This window comes from Podarcis liolepis (genome assembly GCF_965112155.1).
Source record: "Podarcis liolepis genome assembly, chromosome: 12".
NCBI classification, from domain to species: Eukaryota; Metazoa; Chordata; class Lepidosauria; order Squamata; family Lacertidae; genus Podarcis; species Podarcis liolepis.
Window position 1 is genome coordinate 51,471,084 of NC_139563.1, and position 21,481 is coordinate 51,492,564.

At 43.3% G+C, this 21,481-nt stretch overlaps 2 protein-coding genes across 3 annotated transcripts in view; one reads left to right on the forward strand and one right to left on the reverse strand.

Annotated features, from left to right (window-relative positions):
* The window catches only part of LOC310689789 (uncharacterized protein), a 55,250-nt gene that overhangs the window by 28,117 nt on the left and 5,652 nt on the right, over positions 1-21,481 (forward strand). The window lies entirely within an intron of this gene.
* Positions 693-21,481, reverse strand: part of GLB1 (galactosidase beta 1) — a 42,731-nt gene continuing 21,942 nt past the window's right edge. For both annotated transcript variants that reach the window (XM_083468190.1, XM_083468191.1), the window contains 11 exons: positions 21,061-21,241; positions 18,943-19,001; positions 17,431-17,552; positions 17,308-17,348; positions 16,192-16,304; positions 13,938-14,012; positions 12,252-12,341; positions 11,453-11,563; positions 7,297-7,428; positions 3,551-3,775; positions 693-1,192 (listed from right to left, as the gene is read on the reverse strand). In XM_083468190.1, coding sequence (XP_083324316.1) covers positions 932-1,192; positions 3,551-3,775; positions 7,297-7,428; positions 11,453-11,563; positions 12,252-12,341; positions 13,938-14,012; positions 16,192-16,304; positions 17,308-17,348; positions 17,431-17,552; positions 18,943-19,001; positions 21,061-21,241 — 1,410 coding nt within the window. In that variant the 3' untranslated portion in view covers positions 693-931. The remainder of the gene's footprint in view (positions 1,193-3,550; positions 3,776-7,296; positions 7,429-11,452; positions 11,564-12,251; positions 12,342-13,937; positions 14,013-16,191; positions 16,305-17,307; positions 17,349-17,430; positions 17,553-18,942; positions 19,002-21,060; positions 21,242-21,481) is intronic.

The window sequence follows — 21,481 nt, forward strand, 5'->3', positions numbered from 1 at the left end:
CGCCGAGGGCCTTCTGGCGGTTCCCTCACTGCGAGAAGCCAAGTTACAGGGAACCAGGCAGAGGGCCTTCTCGGTAGTGGCACCCGCCCTGTGGAACGCCCTCCCACCAGATGTCAAAGAGAAAAATAACTACCAAACTTTCAGAAGACATCTGAAGGCAGCCCTGTTTAGGGAAGCTTTTAGTGTTTAATAGGTTATTGTATTTTAGTGTTTTATTGGAAGCCGCCCAGAGTGGCTGGGGAAACCCAGCCAGATGGGCAGGGTATAAATATAAATTATTATAACTCTTTGCAATATTTTCAGTTTTGGAAGTGGGGCCCAAACTTTGTGGCAGGAGTAAAAAAAAATTTAAAAAATTGGGTGATTAAAACCAGCTTCTGCCCAAATGCTGAAGGCTCACTACCCATAGCCCAACTCCTATGAAATGCCAAGTGTTTCCTATGCATATTCTTTCAAATGTGGAAAAATTGGTAAAAATATGAATTGTAACCCTAAACAAAATGGTGGTCAAATGAGCCCTTTAAATGTTTTGTTCACTTTCATGTAGTAAAAGTCGTTCAGCCTTTCACAAGTTATGAATCTAAGCATTAGTGGCCTGACTGCAAAGGCAATAGGTAAAATAGGTAAAATAGGCAATAGGTAAAATTGCAGCACCCCAAAATTCATAAGGAAAAAGATCAGATTCTGACACATGTTCAACAATTTATTAAACAAACTGATTGCCTGTTTGTTTGTTGAAACCCTTTGGCATGCATAGGAAGGATTTTTTTTGTTGCAGATAAAAAAGGCATTATTTTTACTTTCAAAATAATGAATTAAATTTGACACTTTCCACTGATTTTGAAAACACTGATTTCTACCCCCCACAACCAATAGCATTGGACATGAAGGATCTGCAGAATAAACTAAGTAAAGAGGCATTCTAATACAATCATCTATGGTTCGGCCATAAATCTTTAGTGAACAATTTCTCAGTACTGCTTTCATAGTGAAGAGTTGCATTGAGAATGGGTTTGTCTACAAACTCTACAAAACACTTCTGAGTGCCACATGGAGACTTCTCCAACTCCAGAACTGTAATGTTGTTTAGAAAGGATGAAACAAGGATGTTGCTTGGAACAAACAGTGTAAGTTGAGGTCCACGGGTTGGCCAATAGCGTCCTAAGTTAAAGCCATTGATCCAGATTTGCCCCTGCAAAGAAAAAAAAAAACATTAGAAGAAACTGACTCCGGAAATTTGGCAAACCTGACATCCTTAACTGAGAATTCAGTGCTCTCTTTAAAAACTCATTTTGCACTGCACTGACACAAGTGTGACATTAAAAGGGCTCTGCTATAATGAATGCTTGCAGAATAGCTTTGTCCATTCCATCTTTAGGCATCAGTATTCAAGCCTGCAGCATAACCGCCTCAGGACAAAAATTAGGTAAAATGCGAAGTGGGGAGGAAATATGGAGTCATGCTTGGCATGGTCTAAAAATGTATCCCACTGATGAACTTATGCTACACATCTACCTCTGCAAAATGCACTCGCTTTTATTTTCCAAAACCACTCTGCCCAAACATTTAATTTGTACATTTTAAGAGTACATTTTTTAACATTGTTAGGTGTGTAGCTCTGGGCTGAGATAATTATCAGTTACTTTCCACAAGGTGTGAATGGGTTTCAGCCTCAGAAACATCCTTATCAAAAGCATCTCTGGCTGTGGTTTGCTTTGCCAAGGCTTAAAATGAACCACTCTCTCTTCTGCAGGAAGAGGTTTTCTGAGGAAAATATTTAGCAGTGCCAGTTTTTTATTTCTGTATTCAAGGCTGAAGTATGCTGCATTCTGTGCTATGAATTCGGCACACAACGCTACAGAAAATGCAAAAATAAAAACCACAGCTACACAAGTCATAAGAATAGCCAGTCTGTCTGTAAAAGAAAACCAACACAGCCATTTAAAAGCCAGTCTACCTATAGAAGAAAAATTCTTTAAAGCTCAAGTTTTTTACCGGATGGGCAGTAACGGAAGCTGCCATCCCTTGTCAGGACTGCACTTTATAGCGTTGGTACAGCATTTTACACGGCGGACCCAAAATTTCACGGCCCTCACCTCTGTACGGAAAAGCAGCCAGGGACCTCTCCCACAAATCTAAGGGGCCCTGGGAGGTACATTTAGGAGGAGGACATCTCTAATAAGAATTTGTTCTCGTTTATAGGAAATTAATAAGTTAAGCCCTGTGAACCTTTTCTAAATTGTTGGTTTCAAATAATTACACTGACAGGGATCAATTGTGGGAATGAGATTACAGGGAACCAAGCAAAGGATCTTCTTAGTGGAAACTTCCTCCCATCAGATGTCAAGGAAATAAACAACTCTCTGAGTTTTAGAAGACATCCGAAATCTGCCCTGTATAGGGAAGTTTTTGATGTTTGATGTCTTATGGTGCTTTAATTTGTTGGAAGCTGCCCAGAGTGGCTGGGGCAACCCAGCCAGAGGTCCAGCCTATGAATAAAGTTGTTGTTGTTGTTAAAAAAACAAGCTTTCCCAACAACTGGAGGAAAAGGCCTCTTGCCTTAGATGTTCATTTTGTGTTGCTTTTATATCTAGCTGCAGGGAGTAGGGGGTGAAGGTTGGTACTGCTTTTAATAATGGCAATGCCTAAAATTAGGGTGCAGGGAGTGTGGAATTACAGTAGTACCTTGGGTTACAGACGCTTCAGGTTACAGACTCCGCTAACCCAGAAATAGTACCTCAGGTTAAGAACTTTGCTTCAGGATGGGAACAGAAATCACGCGGCGACAGCGGGAGGCCCCATTAGTTAAAGTGGTACCTCAGGTTAAGAACAGTTTCAGGTTAAGAACAGACCTCCGGAATGAATTACGTTCTTAACCCAAGGTACCACTGTACAATACAGTGGTACCTTGGTTCTCAAACTTAATTTGTTCCGGGAGTCAGTTCAACTCCTGAGACGTTCGAAAACCAAGGCGTGGGTTCCGATTGGCTGCAGGAGCTTCCTGCACTCAAGCAGAAGCCGCGTCGGACGTTCAGCTTCTGAAAAGCATTTGAAAACTGGAACACTTGCTTCCAGGTTTTCAGCGTTTGGGATCTGATTTGTTCATCAACTAAGCCGTTCTCAAACCAAGGTATGATTGTAACTTTAAACAATCCCCTTTGCCCAATTTTAGGCATCATTAGCTGCTGCGGCCAAGTGCAACCGTGGCACAGGCACTTCCGCAGCTATCCCACCCTAAATGTCTGGCTTTGCGGACCCCCTTGGCAAGGGGGGAGGAGGTGGGGAGTCTCACTTCAAGGCAGATAGGCAGAAGGGCCAGAGAACGCCAAACAAGGCAATTGGAGAGCCGGGAGGGATGCCCCTTTGCCACACCTGAAGCAGTCACTCCAGTTTGCCCAATGGAAGGTCTGTCCCTGATCAACTCTGTCAACAAACTCTGACTCAAAGCCTCTCACTGTATCTTTTAAGAACTTTTCGTTAAGTAACAGGGCCTTGAAGTTAGCAACCATATCTACTGAACTTTTCGTGAAAGAAAGGGAGGGGAAAGTACCTTTGTCCACCCAGGAAATGCAATATATGTATCCTGAGGTAAGTCAGGGATTCCACTAGGAATAGAAAAACTGCCAGTATAAAAAGAAGGTTCTTCATTGCTCGATCCGTTTCCACCAGACCTCTCGTTCTTAAGACCCTGGCTCACGGCTGTGTCTATGTCCAGGGGGTATATCTCCCAGTCGGCAAGTGTCTCATTGCCCAGAGTTAAATTCGAAACCAAGCCCTGCAAATAGATTGGTCATAAATACAATCAGAGAGAGGAAAGCAGAAATGAGCCTTTAAAAAGATTCTCGCTGCTGTTAGTGTTGGCTATAAAATAACATTTAAAAAGGAGAAATTACTTCATTCAATAAAAGGTTGCCTTGTTTTAATCGGCCTTACGTTGTGCTGTTTCTGTGTTGCTGTTGCTTTGTACTTCATGAGGGGTTTCTAAACTGGGAACTCAAATTATACACTAAAAAACAGAAACAATCATCCTAGGGAACCTTTAGAACAAACTACAAGTTACTTCAATTTTGCAGGGTGCTTACAAAGTTATTTTCCAGCTAATTATTGCTATTCTTCAGAACTTTACAGGTCTGAATGCTGTCATCAGCTAAAAGCACTACACAACCAGTGAAATTCTATACATGTTTACTGAAAAGCTAGTCCCAGCAATGAATTCCTGGGTTTGCCCCAGGAAATAGATGTAGAATCTAAGAAGTAACACTGTCTATCCAAAGCTGTGTCAGACCAAACACTCTCTTGCTGGACCCAAATGACATGCTAATACATGTTTGTCACATAAGCAGATCTTCCTCTTTTTTGCCATTCAACAAAACACTAGGGCTATATTTCATCAACCTTTCTCAAATTTGTGGCAACCTCATTTCACTTTTAAGAGCAAATTAAACCAGAAGTCAGTATCACAAACTTGGAAGCTGCTTTATTTGAATAGCAAATACAGGTGTCAAGATGAACATTCGAAAGTGACCTGCTCGAAGATCTAAAAAGAGAAGAACCAAGTTCTAAAGCTCTCAGCTCTGCACCTGAGAACTTCCTTTCTGAAGCTCCATTTTTAGAGATGTTTTGCAAGATAAAATTTATCTAGGATTTGATCTCACCTTTAAACATGATGATACATAATTCTTCACATGCACAAGTTTCCACATCCTGTATGCAAGTTTTAGACACTAAAGAACTTCTATTTAAACCTCTTTAAAAAACTATAATAGATTGAAAAGTTTTTTCCACTGCAACACATTGTAACATCATAGGGGGCTTTCTCAAATGAAGCACCAAAGGTAACTTCCAGATGCAAAAGAATTCACCTTTGATGGGACGTAGAAGAGGGAATGTATCAGGCACAGGAAACCTGTCCTCCTTTGAATTTTACTGCCCCACTTCCCTTCATTGAACTAAAGACCAGTTCAGATATTTTGATTTTCTGCATCAGACCCCTCTGGCATATGGGTTCTTAGAGAAACCACAGTGCGAGACAGGCTTTACACAAGGGACGCAGGTGACGCTGTGGTCTAAACCACCGAGCCTCTTGCGCTTGCCGGTCAGAAGGTTGGCGGTTCAAAACCCCACGATGGGGTGAGCTCCTGTTGCTCTGTCTCAGTTCCTGCCAACCTAGCAGTTCGAAAGCACACCAGTGCAAGTAGTTAAAGAGGTACTGCTGTGGCGGGAAGGTAAACAGTGTTTCTGTGTGCTCTGGTTTCTGTCACGGTGTCCCGTTGCACCAGAAGCGGTTTAGTCGCGCTGGCCACATGACCCGGAAAGCTGTCTGTGGACAAACACTGGCTCCCTTGGCCTGAAAGCGAGATGAGCACCGCAACCCCATAGTCGCCTTTGGCTGGACTTGACCGTTCAGGGGTCCTCTACCTTTTTGCCTTCCACAAGGGAAGTGGAATCTGTGGTGGCTTCAAATGACCATTGGTAATGCTGGCTGGGGATGTTCGACTGCAACATCACCTGGAGGGCCACAGGTTCCCATCCCTGCTTTACACCAGGGTTTCCCAAACTTGGGTCTCCAGCTGTTTTTGGACTACAACTCCCATCATTCTAACTAGCAGCACCAGTGGTTGGGTAGGATGGGAATTGTGGTCCAAAAGCAGCTGGAGACCCAGGTTTGGGAAACCCTGTTCTATAGAATTAAACTGGTGATGTTGTTGTTGTTGTTTAGTCATTTAGTCGTGTCCAACTCTTCGTGACCCCATGGACCAGAGCACGCCAGGCACTTCTGTCCTCCACTGCCTCCCGTAGTTTGGTCAAACTCATGCTGGTAGCTTTGAGAACACCATCCAACCATCTCGTTCTCTGTCGTCCCCTTCTCCTTGTGCCCTCAATCTTTCCCAACATCAGGGTCTTTTCCAGGGAATCTTCTCTTCTCATGAGGTGGCCAAAGTATTGGAGCCTCAGCTTCAGGATCTGTCCTTCCAGTGAGCACTCAGGGCTGATTTCCTTCAGAATGGAGAGGTTTGATGTTCTTGCAGTCCATGAGACTCTCAAGAGTCTCCTCCAGCACCATAATTCAAAAGCATCAATTCTTCAGCGATCAGCCTTCTTTATGGTCCAGCTCTCATTTCCATACATCACTACTGGGAAAACCATAGCTTTAACTATATAGGCCTTTGTTGGCAAGGTGATGTCTCTACTTTTTAAGATGCTGTCTAGGTTTGTCATTGCTTTTTTGGGGGAAATGCTGCCACAATTACAGATTGGGCTAATGGCCGCTGCAGGCTACATACATGTACAGTCAATCCACACAGAGGTTCTGTGGTTTCATGTTTTGATTATAATGTAACCTGGGTTTTTTATTGTGGTATTTTTCCAACCTGCCCTGGAACCGTTGGATGAAGAGTGGACTATAGGTGTAAGTAATAAACCACAAAACAATCAAAGACAGCCTTCACACACATTTACAGCTCTCACATGTCTCAATAACCCATAAACTGTTCCTCATGAGCAGCACTTCTTCTGTGCTCCCATTGTTGAGCTGGGAGCAACACACTATGAACCCTGGGCTTAATGTGGCAAGCCAACCAGCATTTGTGGTTCCTTTCTTCCAAATAAGCCATGATTTACCAATCAGACCTTGGCTCAAAGCAGGGATGAACAAAATGAGGACCATTCAGCAGTATGCACCAGCAGGCTACTTGCTCGTGGCAAAGCAGACAATGTCACATATGCGAGAGATCGCGTGCGGAAAATAAGCACGTGTGAGCTGACGCTAAGAGGACTCCTTGAGGCAGCTCGCTCTTAGGGGGTCTTCAAATCAACACGGGTTCATATTGTTCCCTAAAGAGTGGCATTAAGGAGCCCAGAGGTAGAAAATTACTCTGCAGCGAGTCAGTAACAACAGTGGGAAGAGCACAACCTCCCATTTTACAATCATTAGAGTGGAGAAGGAGGGCAAAGGTCCATACTGTGTCTTGTGGCTGATCTCAATATATAGATAAATGTATATTTCTACAGGAAGCCTTTTGCACCACCCCAGCAAGTCCACAGAGAAGCCCAAACTATGCAAGCAGCACTCCCACTTTCTAAAGGGAGGCCCCTTTTCAAAAGGATCTTTCCTTTCTATACCCCTGAGGCCTGTGGGTATAGGACAATATATAAATTGAACTAATTAATTAATTATAATACATTGCATGTAAAGGTTTTGCTTGCATTAGCACAAAGTCACCTATTCTACCCTCAAAAAGCGATTCATGGGCTATGTTACATTTTGCTGTATAATTAAGGAAGTCGGAGATGTACCTTGAAGTCATTGTTGTATCTTCCAAAATTTACTCGGCCCATGTTTTCCACCAGCAAATCCAAATGCGCTCCAGCGCTCCCAGTTATATTTAGCGCTACTTTACGGCTTCTTTCAAGAACTCCCTGAGGAATCTGCACAAATAATATCAATACTTAAAATCTAAACCTGAAACAGGGTACGGAACACAAACAACTTTAATGCATTTTACAAAGACCCTATTTTTAGATGTTTTCTGTATTTTTGCAGGAGGATTTAGTAAGAATTCAATTTTCCCCAAGTGTGCCAACTCATAATTTGAATCAGCTGAACTTCGTAATCCTCATTCAAAGTGAATCAAGACATTTCAGGGTTTTTTCCTCCCTGATGACAGAACAACCAGTTCCCGTGAAGTTTAAAATTTCCCCACCCTCTGTGGTCAGGAAGTCTAAATGGCTGATTTAAAGCTTGTAAGATTTGTAATGTAGTCAAGTAAGTGTTGAAACAATTCATTATTTTCTTGATGGTATTTTTCCCCGTCTGCAAAAAAAAGTTAAACACGCAGGTGAAATGTAGCATGAGAGTGAACCCCTTAGATGGAATCACATCAAAATGAATCACAAACTAGAGAGTTGCTTCACCCAGCCCTTTTAGATACTATCCCTAGTGTATATCATGTAATTATGTGCTTAAATTCCCCCAATATCTTCTCCCACACCACTACTGTACATGGTCTTCCAAGGCCCAGTGCAGACATAACTTTTTCAACCATTCTTAGAATATGAGGAGGAGGAGCACTTCCCAGGCTTACACGTGCCTTCCTTTCCCCTCCATCTGAACTCCATTTCCATTTTCAGAGCCAACCATGGTGCCACACTAAATTGGCACTGGTGCCAACGTTAATGATGGCTAGGCTCAACGAGCTTGAAAACTCACTTCTAGCCATGACGGCAAACCGCAGATTATCTGCTTTGTGTGCCTTTGATGTGCAAGGCTACAACTTTGTCATCAGCTCAATTCGCAGGTGACAATAAACCATGGTTTGTACTGAATGTACAGCTTCATGCTGTTCTGTTCTGTTCTGTTCTTCCCCCAAGGAAGCAAAGCGCGATCCCTGTCCTTCTGCTACGTCAAATGCAGGAATTGTGCTTTGTTTCACTCAAACAAATCACAACTGGTAAGCAAAGAACAAACCTTAGCTAACCATTGTGGTTTTTCTGGAGTCAACCAAAACATGGATTCTGGTTTCAGATGCAATTATAAGCCAGTGATTGTGTGCCCCCCAACCACCCACATTTCAGGAGGAGAAGCAAAGCAGGCGAGCTGTGACGTGAGAACATTGCCACTGAAGAGGACAGCTTTACCCCATGGCAGTGAAGAAACCACCTCTGATAAAATATTCTTTAAATGCACCCCTCCAAGCTTTGAGGAGCAGGTGCAAAATTTATCTGTTCATGAGGGTATCTGCTTACAACAGAAGTGATACTGTGTGGATAAAATATTTTCAGCTCAATGCTATTGACTGGTATTTGGGTTGTGTGACTTTAGGCTTTATTTCTTATACGCTACCTCGAGTCTTTGGAGAGATGGAGTAAAAACATTTTTGCTGCTCTGAGGTCAATGGTTTGCAGTCAACTCATAGTACGGATTTGCATGGTTATGTAAAGAGCCTGGGAACTGTTCAACAATGCAAGTTTTCAAAGTCTAAGTTTATGCTAGCTCAAAATTCTGGTATGTTTTTGGCTCTTCTGGCAACCTTATTCCACATGGGTTTTTATTATGAATTGTGGTAGGCAAGTCAAAGCAGACAGATACAGAGTGAGTCTTTATGCCTCTTAATTTTACTGTGCACATGGTAATGTGGAACAAAATGGGCTGAAGCACGTTGCCCTCACTAGTGTTTAACCATCTGAAACCTAAAAGGTATTTGAATATATTTGACAAGGAGTTCATACATCGCTCAGTGGCTGCATCGTCAGATTAATTATTTGTACGCATGAATCAGACTTCACATCTCCAACACTGGAGACAAAACCCTCAGGTTAACATCACTTGGCGTGCAATACTTTTCAATGGAGATGGTTCACAAATTGCAATTTAAGCCACCAGCTGATGAGATATACTCATAAGAGATATACTCATGTACACATGAGGCAGGCAGAGCTCTGCTGTGTGCATGTACAATGTACCTGACCTCTTATCACGAGCATTGCTGTGCCTTACCAAGAGGAAAAGGTGCAAGGTGGCATTGAGGTCTGTGTGGTGAAAATGCCAACACTGCATTTGAAACACACCGATCTTGTCCCTCACCTTCCAGACACACTGCAGTGATGCTAGTGACAAGGGGCCAGGTAAGCGCCCATGAGACGCAGGTGCCTTCAAATGTTGGCGGGCATTGTGCTCAAAAGAACCTAACTCGTTCTACCTAGCTCGTTCTCAAGGGATGGTGTTTTGGTCCTGACCATGTGATGCACTTTATTATTATTATTATTATATATTTATTAGCATTTTCTATAATGAAACAACAACAAAAATAAACAACCACAAAAAAGAAAAAATATAACAAACATACAAAAATGTAAAACTTAAAAACAATTAAAAACACATAAAGTTTCAATTGCTTATTTCTTTTAACTTATTTCTCAGACCTCCTCACACCTTCCCTTCTTGTATTCCAATTCAAATTATTAGCTCAGCAAATCCTTATTACTTATTTCTCAACTTTAACTTAACAATTTAATTTAACATGCTATTATTTTACTTTTTCTCTTTCATCCATTTCCTCAGTTTATTTTTGCTAACCTTATTTTCATTTAATTTAGTTCATTTTAAAAAACCAATATTACCTTATCCAAACTTAAACATCAATACTTATACATCAATACTCATTCTTAAAACATTTTTTCTAAAGTCGATCCAAATTCCCTTCCATGAATTTCCCAATTTTCATACAAATAACAAAACAAAATAAAAACAAAACAAATTATAATTATGTACCCTTTGGATTCCCAAACTCCCCCCCCCCTTTCCCGGTTTCAGTCCCCAATAAATGTCTATCAGTCTTAATCTACTATCAGCCTGGACCTTGTGGATGCACTTTTAAGCAGAAGTCTGGACCTAGAGAGAAGGGCAGGGGGATCGTTCATGCTGCAATACTGCATTTCTGAAGTACCTCTGAAGTGGCATGGCGCTTTGAAGGCCCACTAACCACCTCCAAAGCACAACCTCTACTGCGGGGGGAAACTCACTCCCACCCACACTGCCTCTCTAGCTCCAAGCTTGAGAGGAGAGCTGGGGTGTATATTTCTCATGCTGTGCTTCTCAAGGTGCTCACAGCCCCTCAGAAGCACAGCACAGCTGCGCTGGCAACATTCTGCCACCTCGGCAGCTTCAACTCACAGAGGGAGACTGTTAGAATTCCTGCTCCATGGTTGCATTCATGGGATTGTTGTCTGTCACATGACGGCATGTGTTTTGACTCCACAGAGTGGGAAGTGACGGAGACAGGATGTTTGTGTTACTGTGTTCCATGAAGTGGGACTGTTGTCCTTTGTTCTTTTCTCTTTGCTGTCTGATGCTAGAGAGAAAGGGAGCCATGTTGCAGTGCTCCGTGTGTGTTTGTATGTAAATAAAGTAGATTAGCCAAAATGCTGAGTTGCTGAGGTCTGTCACGCAAGCTGCGAAGACTCTGCGGATCCCTAAGTGTGCCCATGTCGGTTGGCATCAGTCGCTGTGATGTTCAGGCAGAAGAAAACTTTTGAAGCTCCCGAGCGATCGACCAGGAGGGAGAGAACATGCCAGTCGGGCATGTGTCTCTGCCAGGGTCCTACTCGAGCGTAGGCCGAGCTCCTGACAGAGACATAGGCTTGTTCTTTTGGCATATCCTGCTTATCAAGATGGACTGGTGTGGGACACTCACAGTGGGAAACAAACTCTCGATCATACAAACAAAACAAAACAAAACTCAAGCCGAAGAAACAACTACAGCACTTTCCCAAACTTGGGTCTCCAGCTGTTTTTGGACTACAATTCCCATCATCCCTAACTAGCAGGACCAGTGATCAAGGATGATGGGAACTGTAGTCCACAAACAGATGGCGACCTAAGTTTGGGAAACCCTGAGCCACAGTTATCTAGCATCGCTGAGGTAAACAAGAAAGTTGGAAGTTCTTCGCTTACCCCGTCCACAACGACATAAGCGCGGTCATGAATTCCATTAAGTGTTGAATACAGCGGTTCTTCAGTACAGTTTCTTGGTAGCTTAGTTCTGTATAATACATACCCAACGTACTTGAAGAAGAAAGTGGGGAGAAAGCCGTGAGAAGAAAGTGTTACTTCTGAAGGGTCAGAATCAGATTACAAATACCTCTAACTTAAACATCTCCATGTATTTCATGCAAGGGCTTCAAGAATTCAAGCTTAAAAATCAAAATAGATACATTAGCTACTGAAGGTTCAATTATTTTGGTTAAGATTAGGTGAGTCATAAAAAGGTAAAGGTACCCCTGCCCATACGGGCCAGTCTTGACAGACTCTAGGGTTGTGCGCCCATCGCACTCAAGAGACCGGGGGCCAGCGCTGTCCGGAGACACTTCCGGGTCACGTGGCCAGCGTGACAAGCTGCATCTGGCGAGCCAGAGTCGCACACGGAAACGCCGTTTACCTTCCCGCTAGTAAGCGGTCCCTATTTATCTACTTGCACCCGGGGGTGCTTTCGAACTGCTAGGTTGGCAGGCACTGGAACCGAACAACGGGAGCGCACCCCGCCGCGGAGATTCGAACCGCCGACCTTTCGATCGGCAAGCCCTAGGCGCTGAGGCTTTTACCCACAGCGCCACCCGCGTCCCTAGGTGAGTCATACTCGCTTTCAAAGTTTGTATTAGTGCTTACCTAACTGTTAGGTAACTGTTGGGGGGGGTGACAATTACACACAATGTGCAAAATGCTAACTAAAAACTCTTTCACGACCAACTTTTACCTGCTTCACTTGAACAAATGTCAAAGGGTAGGTGCTTTTAATTGGTCCCGATGGTGAAAGGTCCTTCAGAAGTTCCCTTACGGTCCCCACCTATAATAATAATAATAATAATAAATTTTTATTTATATCCTGCCTTCCCCAGCCAAAGCTGGGCTCAGAGAGGCAATACAGCAAAATACATAACATTGTGGGGTTGGTTTTTATTTAAAAAAATAATTGTCAAAAATAGAACTATTAACACTGCCATCTATTAACACTGCGTGGGAGAGGTGAAAGAATAATAATAATAATAATAATAATAATAATAATAATAATAAAAAATTTTATTTATATCCCGCCCTCCCCAGCCGAAGCCGGGCTCAGGGCGGCTAACAGCAATCAAATAAGCAAACAATCAAATAATCCAACATTCTAAAAACATTTCATTATAATTAAAATCAAATTAATGGCAACCGTTAAGCAAAATTCTGTGCAGGTTGCCAGAGGAGGGAGTCAGGCTGTGCCCTGACCAAAGGCCTGGTGGAACAACTCTGTCTTGCAGGCCCTGCGGAAAGATGTCAGATCCCGCAGGGCCCTAGTCTCTTGTGACAAAGTGTTCCACCAGATTGGAGCCGCAGCTGAGAAAGCCCTGGCTCTAGTTGAGGCCAGCCTAACCTCTCTGTGGCCTGGGACCTTCAGGATGTTTTTATTTGCAGACCGTAGGTTCCTCTGTGGGACATACCAGGAGAGGCGGTCCCGTAGGTACGAGGGTCCTAGGCCATATAGGGCTTTAAAGGTTAAAACCAGCACCTTAAACCTGATCCTGTACTCCACCGGGAGCCAGTGCAGCTGGTATAGTACCGGGTGAATGTGATCTCGCAGCGAAGACCCCGTAAGGAGTCTCGCTGCAGCATTCTGCACCCGCTGGAGTTTCTGGGTCAGTCTCAAGGGCAGCCCCACGTAGAGCGAGTTACAATAATCCAGTCTGGAGGTGACCATCGCGTGGATCACAGTGTCTAGGTCAGGGCGAGAGAGGTAAGCCATTTGCTTATTGCTGCTGCCCTCATTTTGTTCTCACGCAGATTCAATGCAACTGCCTATCTCCAGCCAGTTCCATCCCACATTAATATGGCAACTATGCGTATGGTGAGAAAGTCTGCTTATCATAAAAGCACCCCAAATTTTACGATCAACTTTATAGCCACCCTCATAGCATAGGTGTACTTTCTTATGGTTTCACAATCTTGATGACATGCTTCCTTCCAAGAACCAGATTTCCCAGAAATTGCTCCACCTAATGGAACATTCGGCAGTATTTCTCAACTAATACGTTGCAAATGTCACCATAAGGAACAGCTTAAATGAAGCTTCAGTCACAAAGCTACAAATACCCATTTCCGAGCTCAGAATCAAACCCCCAACTTAGAGGTGTGCTTCCCCAACCCCCATCACATTTACAAAATTGCCGTGGAAGTTTTTAATGCTTGATGTTTTTCTGTGTTTGGCGTTTTAATTTGTTGGAAGCCACCCAGAGTGGCTAGAGTAACCCAGTCAGATGGGCGACATACAAATACTAAATTATTATTATTATGGTATATTATAAATGGGTATTTTAGCCTTTTGCAAAAATTGTCCTTAATAAACACAAGGCAGAAGCGCCCGTCCTAGGCATATTAATCTACTATACAATATACAATATCCACCTACCTTTTTCAGCGGAACTTCTCCATAGGCAAACTTGGGGGTCGAGGGAGGAATAGGGCCCTGTGGTATTGTCTTGTACTAAAACAGGAACAAGCAATTAAAATTAAAAAAAGCAAGCTTGGTGATTTAAAGAACCAACTGCCTCATTCCACAGGCACATGCTTCATGTCATTGAAGAGACACTGCTTTGAAGCCAGTGCACAAATGCTCCTGGGGCTTGTTTGGTTTGTGGTGTTGGCGATTTGAATTTCTCACCAGTTTCTGCTTCTGGCACAGTTAAATGGTTGGGGCGCAATCCTTTGGGAAGTCTGCTCACCTTCCCCGGGGGGGGGGGGTGTTGCGGCCGGGCACCCGGGTCCTCACAGTGTTCTGGCTAGGGGGTGGAGTGGTGATGCCCCCCTCGCGCTGAGCCCCAGCTGCATCATGCCTCCCATTGGCCAATCAGTACCGGCAGGGGGCGTGACTGCGGGAGATTTAAACGGCGGCACAGCTGGGGGGCTTCCCTCTTTCGCCTTTCGGATCTTTTTGCCTGTTTGCTTTGCGGTTTTCCTCTGCTTCGCTTGGTTTCTAGTTTTCTTTAGGACTCAGAAGGATTTGCTTTTGTTCGCTGCGGCCAATCTGCCCTGCTCAGCGTCGTGGGAAAAGTCAAATCGCTGGGAAGCAGCGTTCCCTCAGCTGAGACGCGGTGGTCGCCCACATGCAGTTTTTCAGAAGCACAACTGGCTTCTGTCCTGCACAACTCTGTGGCGTTCGTACGGAGCCCCCGGTCGTCTCACGGACTATTGACCCGTACACCACTAATCCGCTGCCACCAACCAGGTCCACCCCAGTCAATCACTTAGTCTCAGTCAGGTTCTTAACAAAGAAGAGTGTAGTTTATTGCAAACACAAATAAACTTTAACTGCATTCAAAACGTTGTTACTCTTTACCCTCTTAGTCTTGTTTTAGTCTGTCTCTAACTCTTCTACCTCCCCTCACACAAGAACCAACTGCAATAGCTGTCTCTTTATTTCCAACTGTCTGCCAACTGCTTTCCCAACTGCCTTTTCCCAACCGACCAACCAACCAAACTCCAACCAACTACCCACTCAAAACCTCAGGCTAAGCCTTTTTATAAACAGGTAGACTCCACCTCTGGCTTTTCTATTGGTCTACCTATTAACCTTTTTTCTTCCCCTGTACATTTTCAAAACAATGGGCAAACGCCACAAACTCCACTGAAATAAATGGGAACACTGCAAAAGAACTCTCCCCCAGTAAACTGTGTTTATTGTCTGTACGAGCCTCAGGCAGTGACACTTGCTCTACGTGGCATTAAAAACTACGTGGATTAGATAACATACGGCTTCTCAGTACGGTCCTCTTGCACACTAAGCCACAAAGGAGTAGGTAAAGTTATGAACTGTGGGCTGTATTGAGTTTTGGTACTCAACCCAGTCCACACAAAATCCCAAACAGAAGTGGGTTGTTGGCCATTAGACTATGTTCCATCTATACATCTCCCTGATCTTATGGGCTGGTTGTTAAGACCCCACCTGTGGGAATGAATGCCAAGCAAGATGGTTGTCCTTGAAAACCCAACCCCAAAACTATAAAACCAACAACAAATGACAATAGTTGTGAAGAGATACATCGACTGTACAGTAATGAAGATCTGGGCAGCTAAGAATCAAATGGAAAACAATTACAGAGGGGGGATTATTAGGTGTTTATATGCACAGATGGAGGGAATTGAAAGTTTTATTTCAGAAATAAATATTAATGAACTACTGTGGATTAAAAAATGGAGGCGTAACCCTCACTTGATAATATTGGAAATGTTAACTAAGGTACGAGCAGGAATTAACAAACAGACAGCTGATGGATAAGGACAAAAGAAAAAAAAGGAATGTGAAGTAAAGATAACTATGAAATATAAGTAGCAATAAGGGTTAATTATGGGCACATCTAAGAAGGGGTGGGGAGTTGTTGTTTTTTGAAAAAGTTGCATTAAATTTGCTCAATTTGTTATGGATTTGCGGGAAATTTGGAAAACCAATAAAAATTAATTGGTAAAATTAGACTATGTTCCAAGGGCTCTACTTTGCTTAACTCTCAGATGCGTAATCAAATCTGGGAATTCCTACTCCACTGAATCTGGACGCCACAGAGCTCAAAAACATCAAGCAGCAGCCATCATTTTCAGTCCTTGTGACACAATGGAAGCCAAGGCTAATGCAGGAAAAGATACTTGGTGATGCTTTGGGAGAAACTCACCATGGCAATGACTTCCCTAATAGCAAAGTACTTCTCCGTGAGATCTCCGGCTTCACTCAGCGGGGCGTCGTAATCATAGCTAGTAGGCTGTGCTGCATAAGGCATGTTGGCTCCTGCAGGGAGGAAAATGAACACAGGAGGAAGTATAATAATAATGTTATTATTATCTGATTGGGTTGTCCCAGCCACTCTGGGCGGCTCCCAACAATACATTTGCTCTTCTCAAAACTATCCCACAGCAGGACTGTTTTTCTCAAGCCCAAACATCTGTATTGCCTCATAAAACAGATGTGCAGATTTAGGGACATCAGCTGCATTCCTACATTTCCAAGGTGGCGCATATGCACCGCTGTCTTGTCTTCCAACAGTGGACGGTGCTGGCTTTTCCAGTATGGAAAGGCTAAACTATGACCCAAGTACAGTGGTGCCCCGCAAGACGAATGCCTCGCAAGACGAAAAACTCGCTAGACGAAAGGGTTTTGCGTTTTTTGAGCTGCTTCGCAAGACGAATTTCCCTATGGGCTTGCTTCGCAAGACGAAACGTCTTGCGAGTTCTTGCGAGTTTGTTTCCTTTTTCTTAAAGCCGCTAAGCCGTTAATAGCCGCTAAGCCGTTAATAGCCGCTAAGCCGCTAATAGCCGTGCTTCGCAAGACAAAAAAACCACAAGACGAAGAGACTCGCAGAACGGATTAATTTCGTCTTGCGAGGCACCACTGTATTCAGAGGCTGAATGTAAATCTGAAGGCCCCCTTCTCCCAAGCCACTATCATAAATTAAGCTGGCAATAAATACAGCCGTCTAACTTGCCTGGCTATTCCTCTGTTTTATCTGACCCATACTGTATTACTGAAAGTAGGCCGTGAGGCTATGATGACCCACTATATGGTAAGACCTCCTTCTACCACTTTAGCATATAATGTTTCCTTGCTCCCTCTGTTTCAAGGAAGGAAGAAAAGTAGGTCCCATTTTGCCTTCCTCGAATCCTTTTTCCTTTATTTCAAAGATTAAAAAAGAATCCAGTACTTGAGATAACCCAAAACAGCTTAATAAAATAAAAACCAGCTATTGTTATATAAAAAAATAAGTACTCGCACACACGCAACACACACTTCTTACCATTCCAATAACCAAAATTAGTTCCTCCTATAAACATATACCTGAAAAGAGAGGCAAATAAGCAGTCAAAGATGCTGTACTAAAAACCCAAGCTCTCATTTAAATAGATGTTGATGAACTTACATGTTAACATTCGCTCCATGTGCCAGAATTTCACTAAGAGTCTTAGCTACAAGTGATGGTGATATAACGGAATGACGGTGCCCCCAATGATCTAACCAGCCAGTGTAGAACTCAGAATTGACCTGAAAGAAGAAATAAAACAATAGAAGTTTTGCATTTAAGGGAAATTATATAGCTCGTGCAGTAAAAAGCAGCTAACAAAATCTATCCTGCTCTTATTTAATTTTTTTAAAATTTCATTGCATTGTAGAATGAGAAAAAAATAATTTTTTTAAATTAAAAAGACATCTAAGCAGCAGTGTGTCGGTGATAAAAGCTATTTTCTTACATTGTTGGCTGCCATGCACACCAAGGTGCCCACCGCTGGCACAATGTGCCATGTTACCACTAGTGGTAATGAGCAAAGAAATATTAAAGATCTGACCAATGACCATATGAAGAGGATGTGTCTGTGCTTCCTACATAGCCTGTAGTTTGGCTCATATTTATCAGCACCATTTATCAGTCGCTTCCTGCCTTTCTTACAAGACCAAAGGGGAAAGGAAAGGGCAGTGAGATGTAAGCAGATCAGGATCAACTGGTCTGCGGCAGGATGATTGGCAGTAAATTGACATGGGTTTCTACTTCCCAATGGTTTAAAATAGCAATAGCAAAATAGTGCTCCATCCCCTCTATATTAAGCCGTTAGACTCTCTGACCTGTATTTCTTCAGATGTATATTTCTATTAGCAAATGAAGGCAACACTAACTTTATTATTATTATTATTATTATTATTATTATTATTATTATTATTATTATTATTATTATTATTATAATACAGTACTGCCCTATACCCAGAGGTCTCAGGGTCACAGAGAAGATCAACATAAAAACCACAATATATATAATCAAAAGCCTCATAGGGTGTTGTATGTAACGGATGCCCCACCCCACTCAAATCACCATTCTGCATCAGCACCAACCTCCTGACCATTACTTTGCATTTCACTTGAGATTGTGAACCTTGGTGCTACAGTAAACGAGAAAGCAGATTCCCGAAGTCTGAAAACTAGTCCACACCTATATATTGCTTTATCCAAACCAGGGTTTCCCAAACTTGGGTCTCCAGCTGTTTTTGGACTACAGTTCCCATCATCCCTGACCACTGGTCCTGCTAGCTAGGGATGATGGGAGTTGCAGTCCCAAAACAGCTGGAGATCGAAGTTTGGGAAACCCTGACCCAAACAATAAAAGCCTAAGCACAGAACTGAGGGTGTCGGCGGGAAGGTAAACGGTGTTTCCATGCGCTGCACTGGTTTGCCAGAAGCGGCTTAGTCATGCTGGTCACTTGACCCGGAAGCTGTACGCCGGCTCCCTCGGCCAATAAAGCAAGATGAGCGCCGCAACCCCAGAGTTGGCCACAACTGGACCTAATGGTCAGGGGTCCCTTTACCTTTACAACCACCTTTGTATTGTTATGCACTCATATCAGCAGTATTGTATGAACATAAGGGGAAGGGGCGAAATCATACCAAGGGGCCATTAGGTTCAGCGTGTCTCTGATTTAAGAATGACGCTGTGACATTAGCACCTGCAAAGAAATGAAGAAAAAAAGAGTGTCAAAACTGATTCCTATGCTGCCGTTTCTCTGCTACTACATCTGTAATACACCCTGCAGCTGGCCTTGTTTAAATGGAAAAGTGTGCCTTTCTTAATGCAGAACCAGTGCTATTTTTCTAGAAAAAGAGGTGCCAGAACTCACCATTAATGTCTGCCTTGTTCTCTTACAATAGCAATGGCACCCACTTGAGAAGTGCCAGAACTCAGTTCTGGCAAGTTCCGGCTGGGAAAAAAAGCCCTGCGCACAACATATCTACACAAAGTCACATGTGCTGTCAATAAAAAAGCATTTTGCATTCCACACTCACTGGAGAATTGCAAAAGGGAAACTAGAGTCCATCAATTATGACAGGAAACTTTCTAAAGAAAACTATGGACAGAATCTAGGTGCAAGAAGAATGAGAGGGGAGCCTGGCTATAACTACATAAAGCAAATTAAAGAAGAAGAGAAGGCTGGGAATATGTTAACCTAAAAAAAAAACTTGCACAATTGAACACAACAGAGACATATTTGAGGTGACTTGTTGAACAGAACACAAAAAGCACACTCATTCATAACAGGGGCATTCGTTTGGGTATCTAGCCATAGGTTTATCAAGCATGGGACCTAAACAACCCTCACAAGGTTAAGCTCAATGCAAAGAAACCCACCCCAGAATGACATCATGTGAATAACCAGACTAGGATTATACTGGTGAAAGGCATACTATAATGATTTAACTCTGCATACCACGCTGGTAGAAGACGTTTTCAAAATTCCCCAGTGTCAACCCCTCTCTCTAGAGCAGGAGTCTGCAACCTTTAACACAAAAAGAGCCACTTGGACCCGTTTCCGAAGAAAAAACAACTGGGAGCCGCAAAACCATTGCGATATTTAAAACAAATATAATACTGCATATATTGTTTCTTACCTTAATGTCCGATCTGACAGCGGGCGGAAAGGTGACGTCGGGACGGTGCGTGACTAACGCACGCACCGCCCCCATGCGACGTCACAGCCAGTACAGCGCCCGCCACAGTGGGGAGTGTCGGGGCGCACAATGCGCCTCCTCCCCTCGCTAGTATCTGCCGCGGCAAATGTGTAAAAGAGCCACATGCTGCTCCAGAGCCGCGGGTTGCAGACCCCTGCTCTAGAGTAAACCCAAACAGCAGGACCAGCACGTCTTGCCAAAATGGATAAACTGAATAAATAAAAGGGGGCGGGGGTCAGAGATATTAAAAATATTTAGGAAAACAATCCTAAAATGGAGGATCCATGATGGAGAAATCACCATACCTGCCAGATTTTTTAATAATAATAATAATAATAATGTGCACTGATTCAAATGTGTGCAGGTGTGGACTAAGGTAAAGGGACCCCTGACCATTAGGCCCAGTCGTGACTGACTCTGGGGTTGCGGTGCTCATCTCGCTTTATTGGCCGAGGGAGCCGGTGTACAGCTTCCGGGTCATGTGACCAGCATGACTAAGCCACTTCTGGAGAACCAGAGCAGCACACGGAAACGCCGTTTACCTTCCCGCCGGAGTGGTACCTATTTATCTACTTGCACTTTGGCGTGCTTTCAAACTGCTAGGTTGGCAGGAGCAGGGACCAAGCAACGGGAGCTCACCCCGTTGCGGGGATTCGAACCACCAGCCTTCTGATCGGCAAGTCCTAGGCTCTGTGGTTTAACCCACAGCGCCACCCGCATCCCAATAGGTGTGGATTACTTTGGTCTAATTCCAATGAAGGAAAAGCAGATCAACATCTAAATGGTGCTCAAATGTGCATTTCCCCATTATTTTCCTTATAGAAATACCACTCTTTGGGAGAAGTAGGTTTGTTGTGTACTGCACAACCTAGATTTTCGGCACGCCAGTAGCTGAATCCCACTAGTCTTAGTAGCTTCTTACGTTCCTATAATAATGAAAATATATATATCTGCCCAAATCTCTGCATCTTTACTTGGGAATAAATTCCACTGTACTTGCGAGTAAATTTCCCACAAGCTTGCTTCCAGTTAGTTGCACTGCCCAAGACAGCAACCAACCTGGTCCAAAATCCACAGTGGAATAAAGGCCTTGAAGAGTCCCACATTTCAACAAAAACTTGCTTGCGCCATCTGTGGTGAACAGCAGCACTTCATCCCCCAGGTGCTGACGGAAAAGGCTCTGCAGGTAACGAAGGTAATCAAAATCGCAGGCGAAGTAGCTTCCGTATTCATTTTCAACCTAAACCAAACATACACATAAAATTAGTAAGGAAAAACAGCTGACAACTGTCAACTAGCGTGGAAGTTAACCGATAAATAGAAATATTATAATGTGTAGAAAAACAAGAGAAGTTCAAATAATCATACAAACCCCCCCCCTAAAATAAGATCATATTTCCACAGTTAAAAACCTCTGCTGCAGATCTTTTTGGGAATTCTGGGGGAACATTTTTCCAAAGTAACACAGTCTTTATTATGA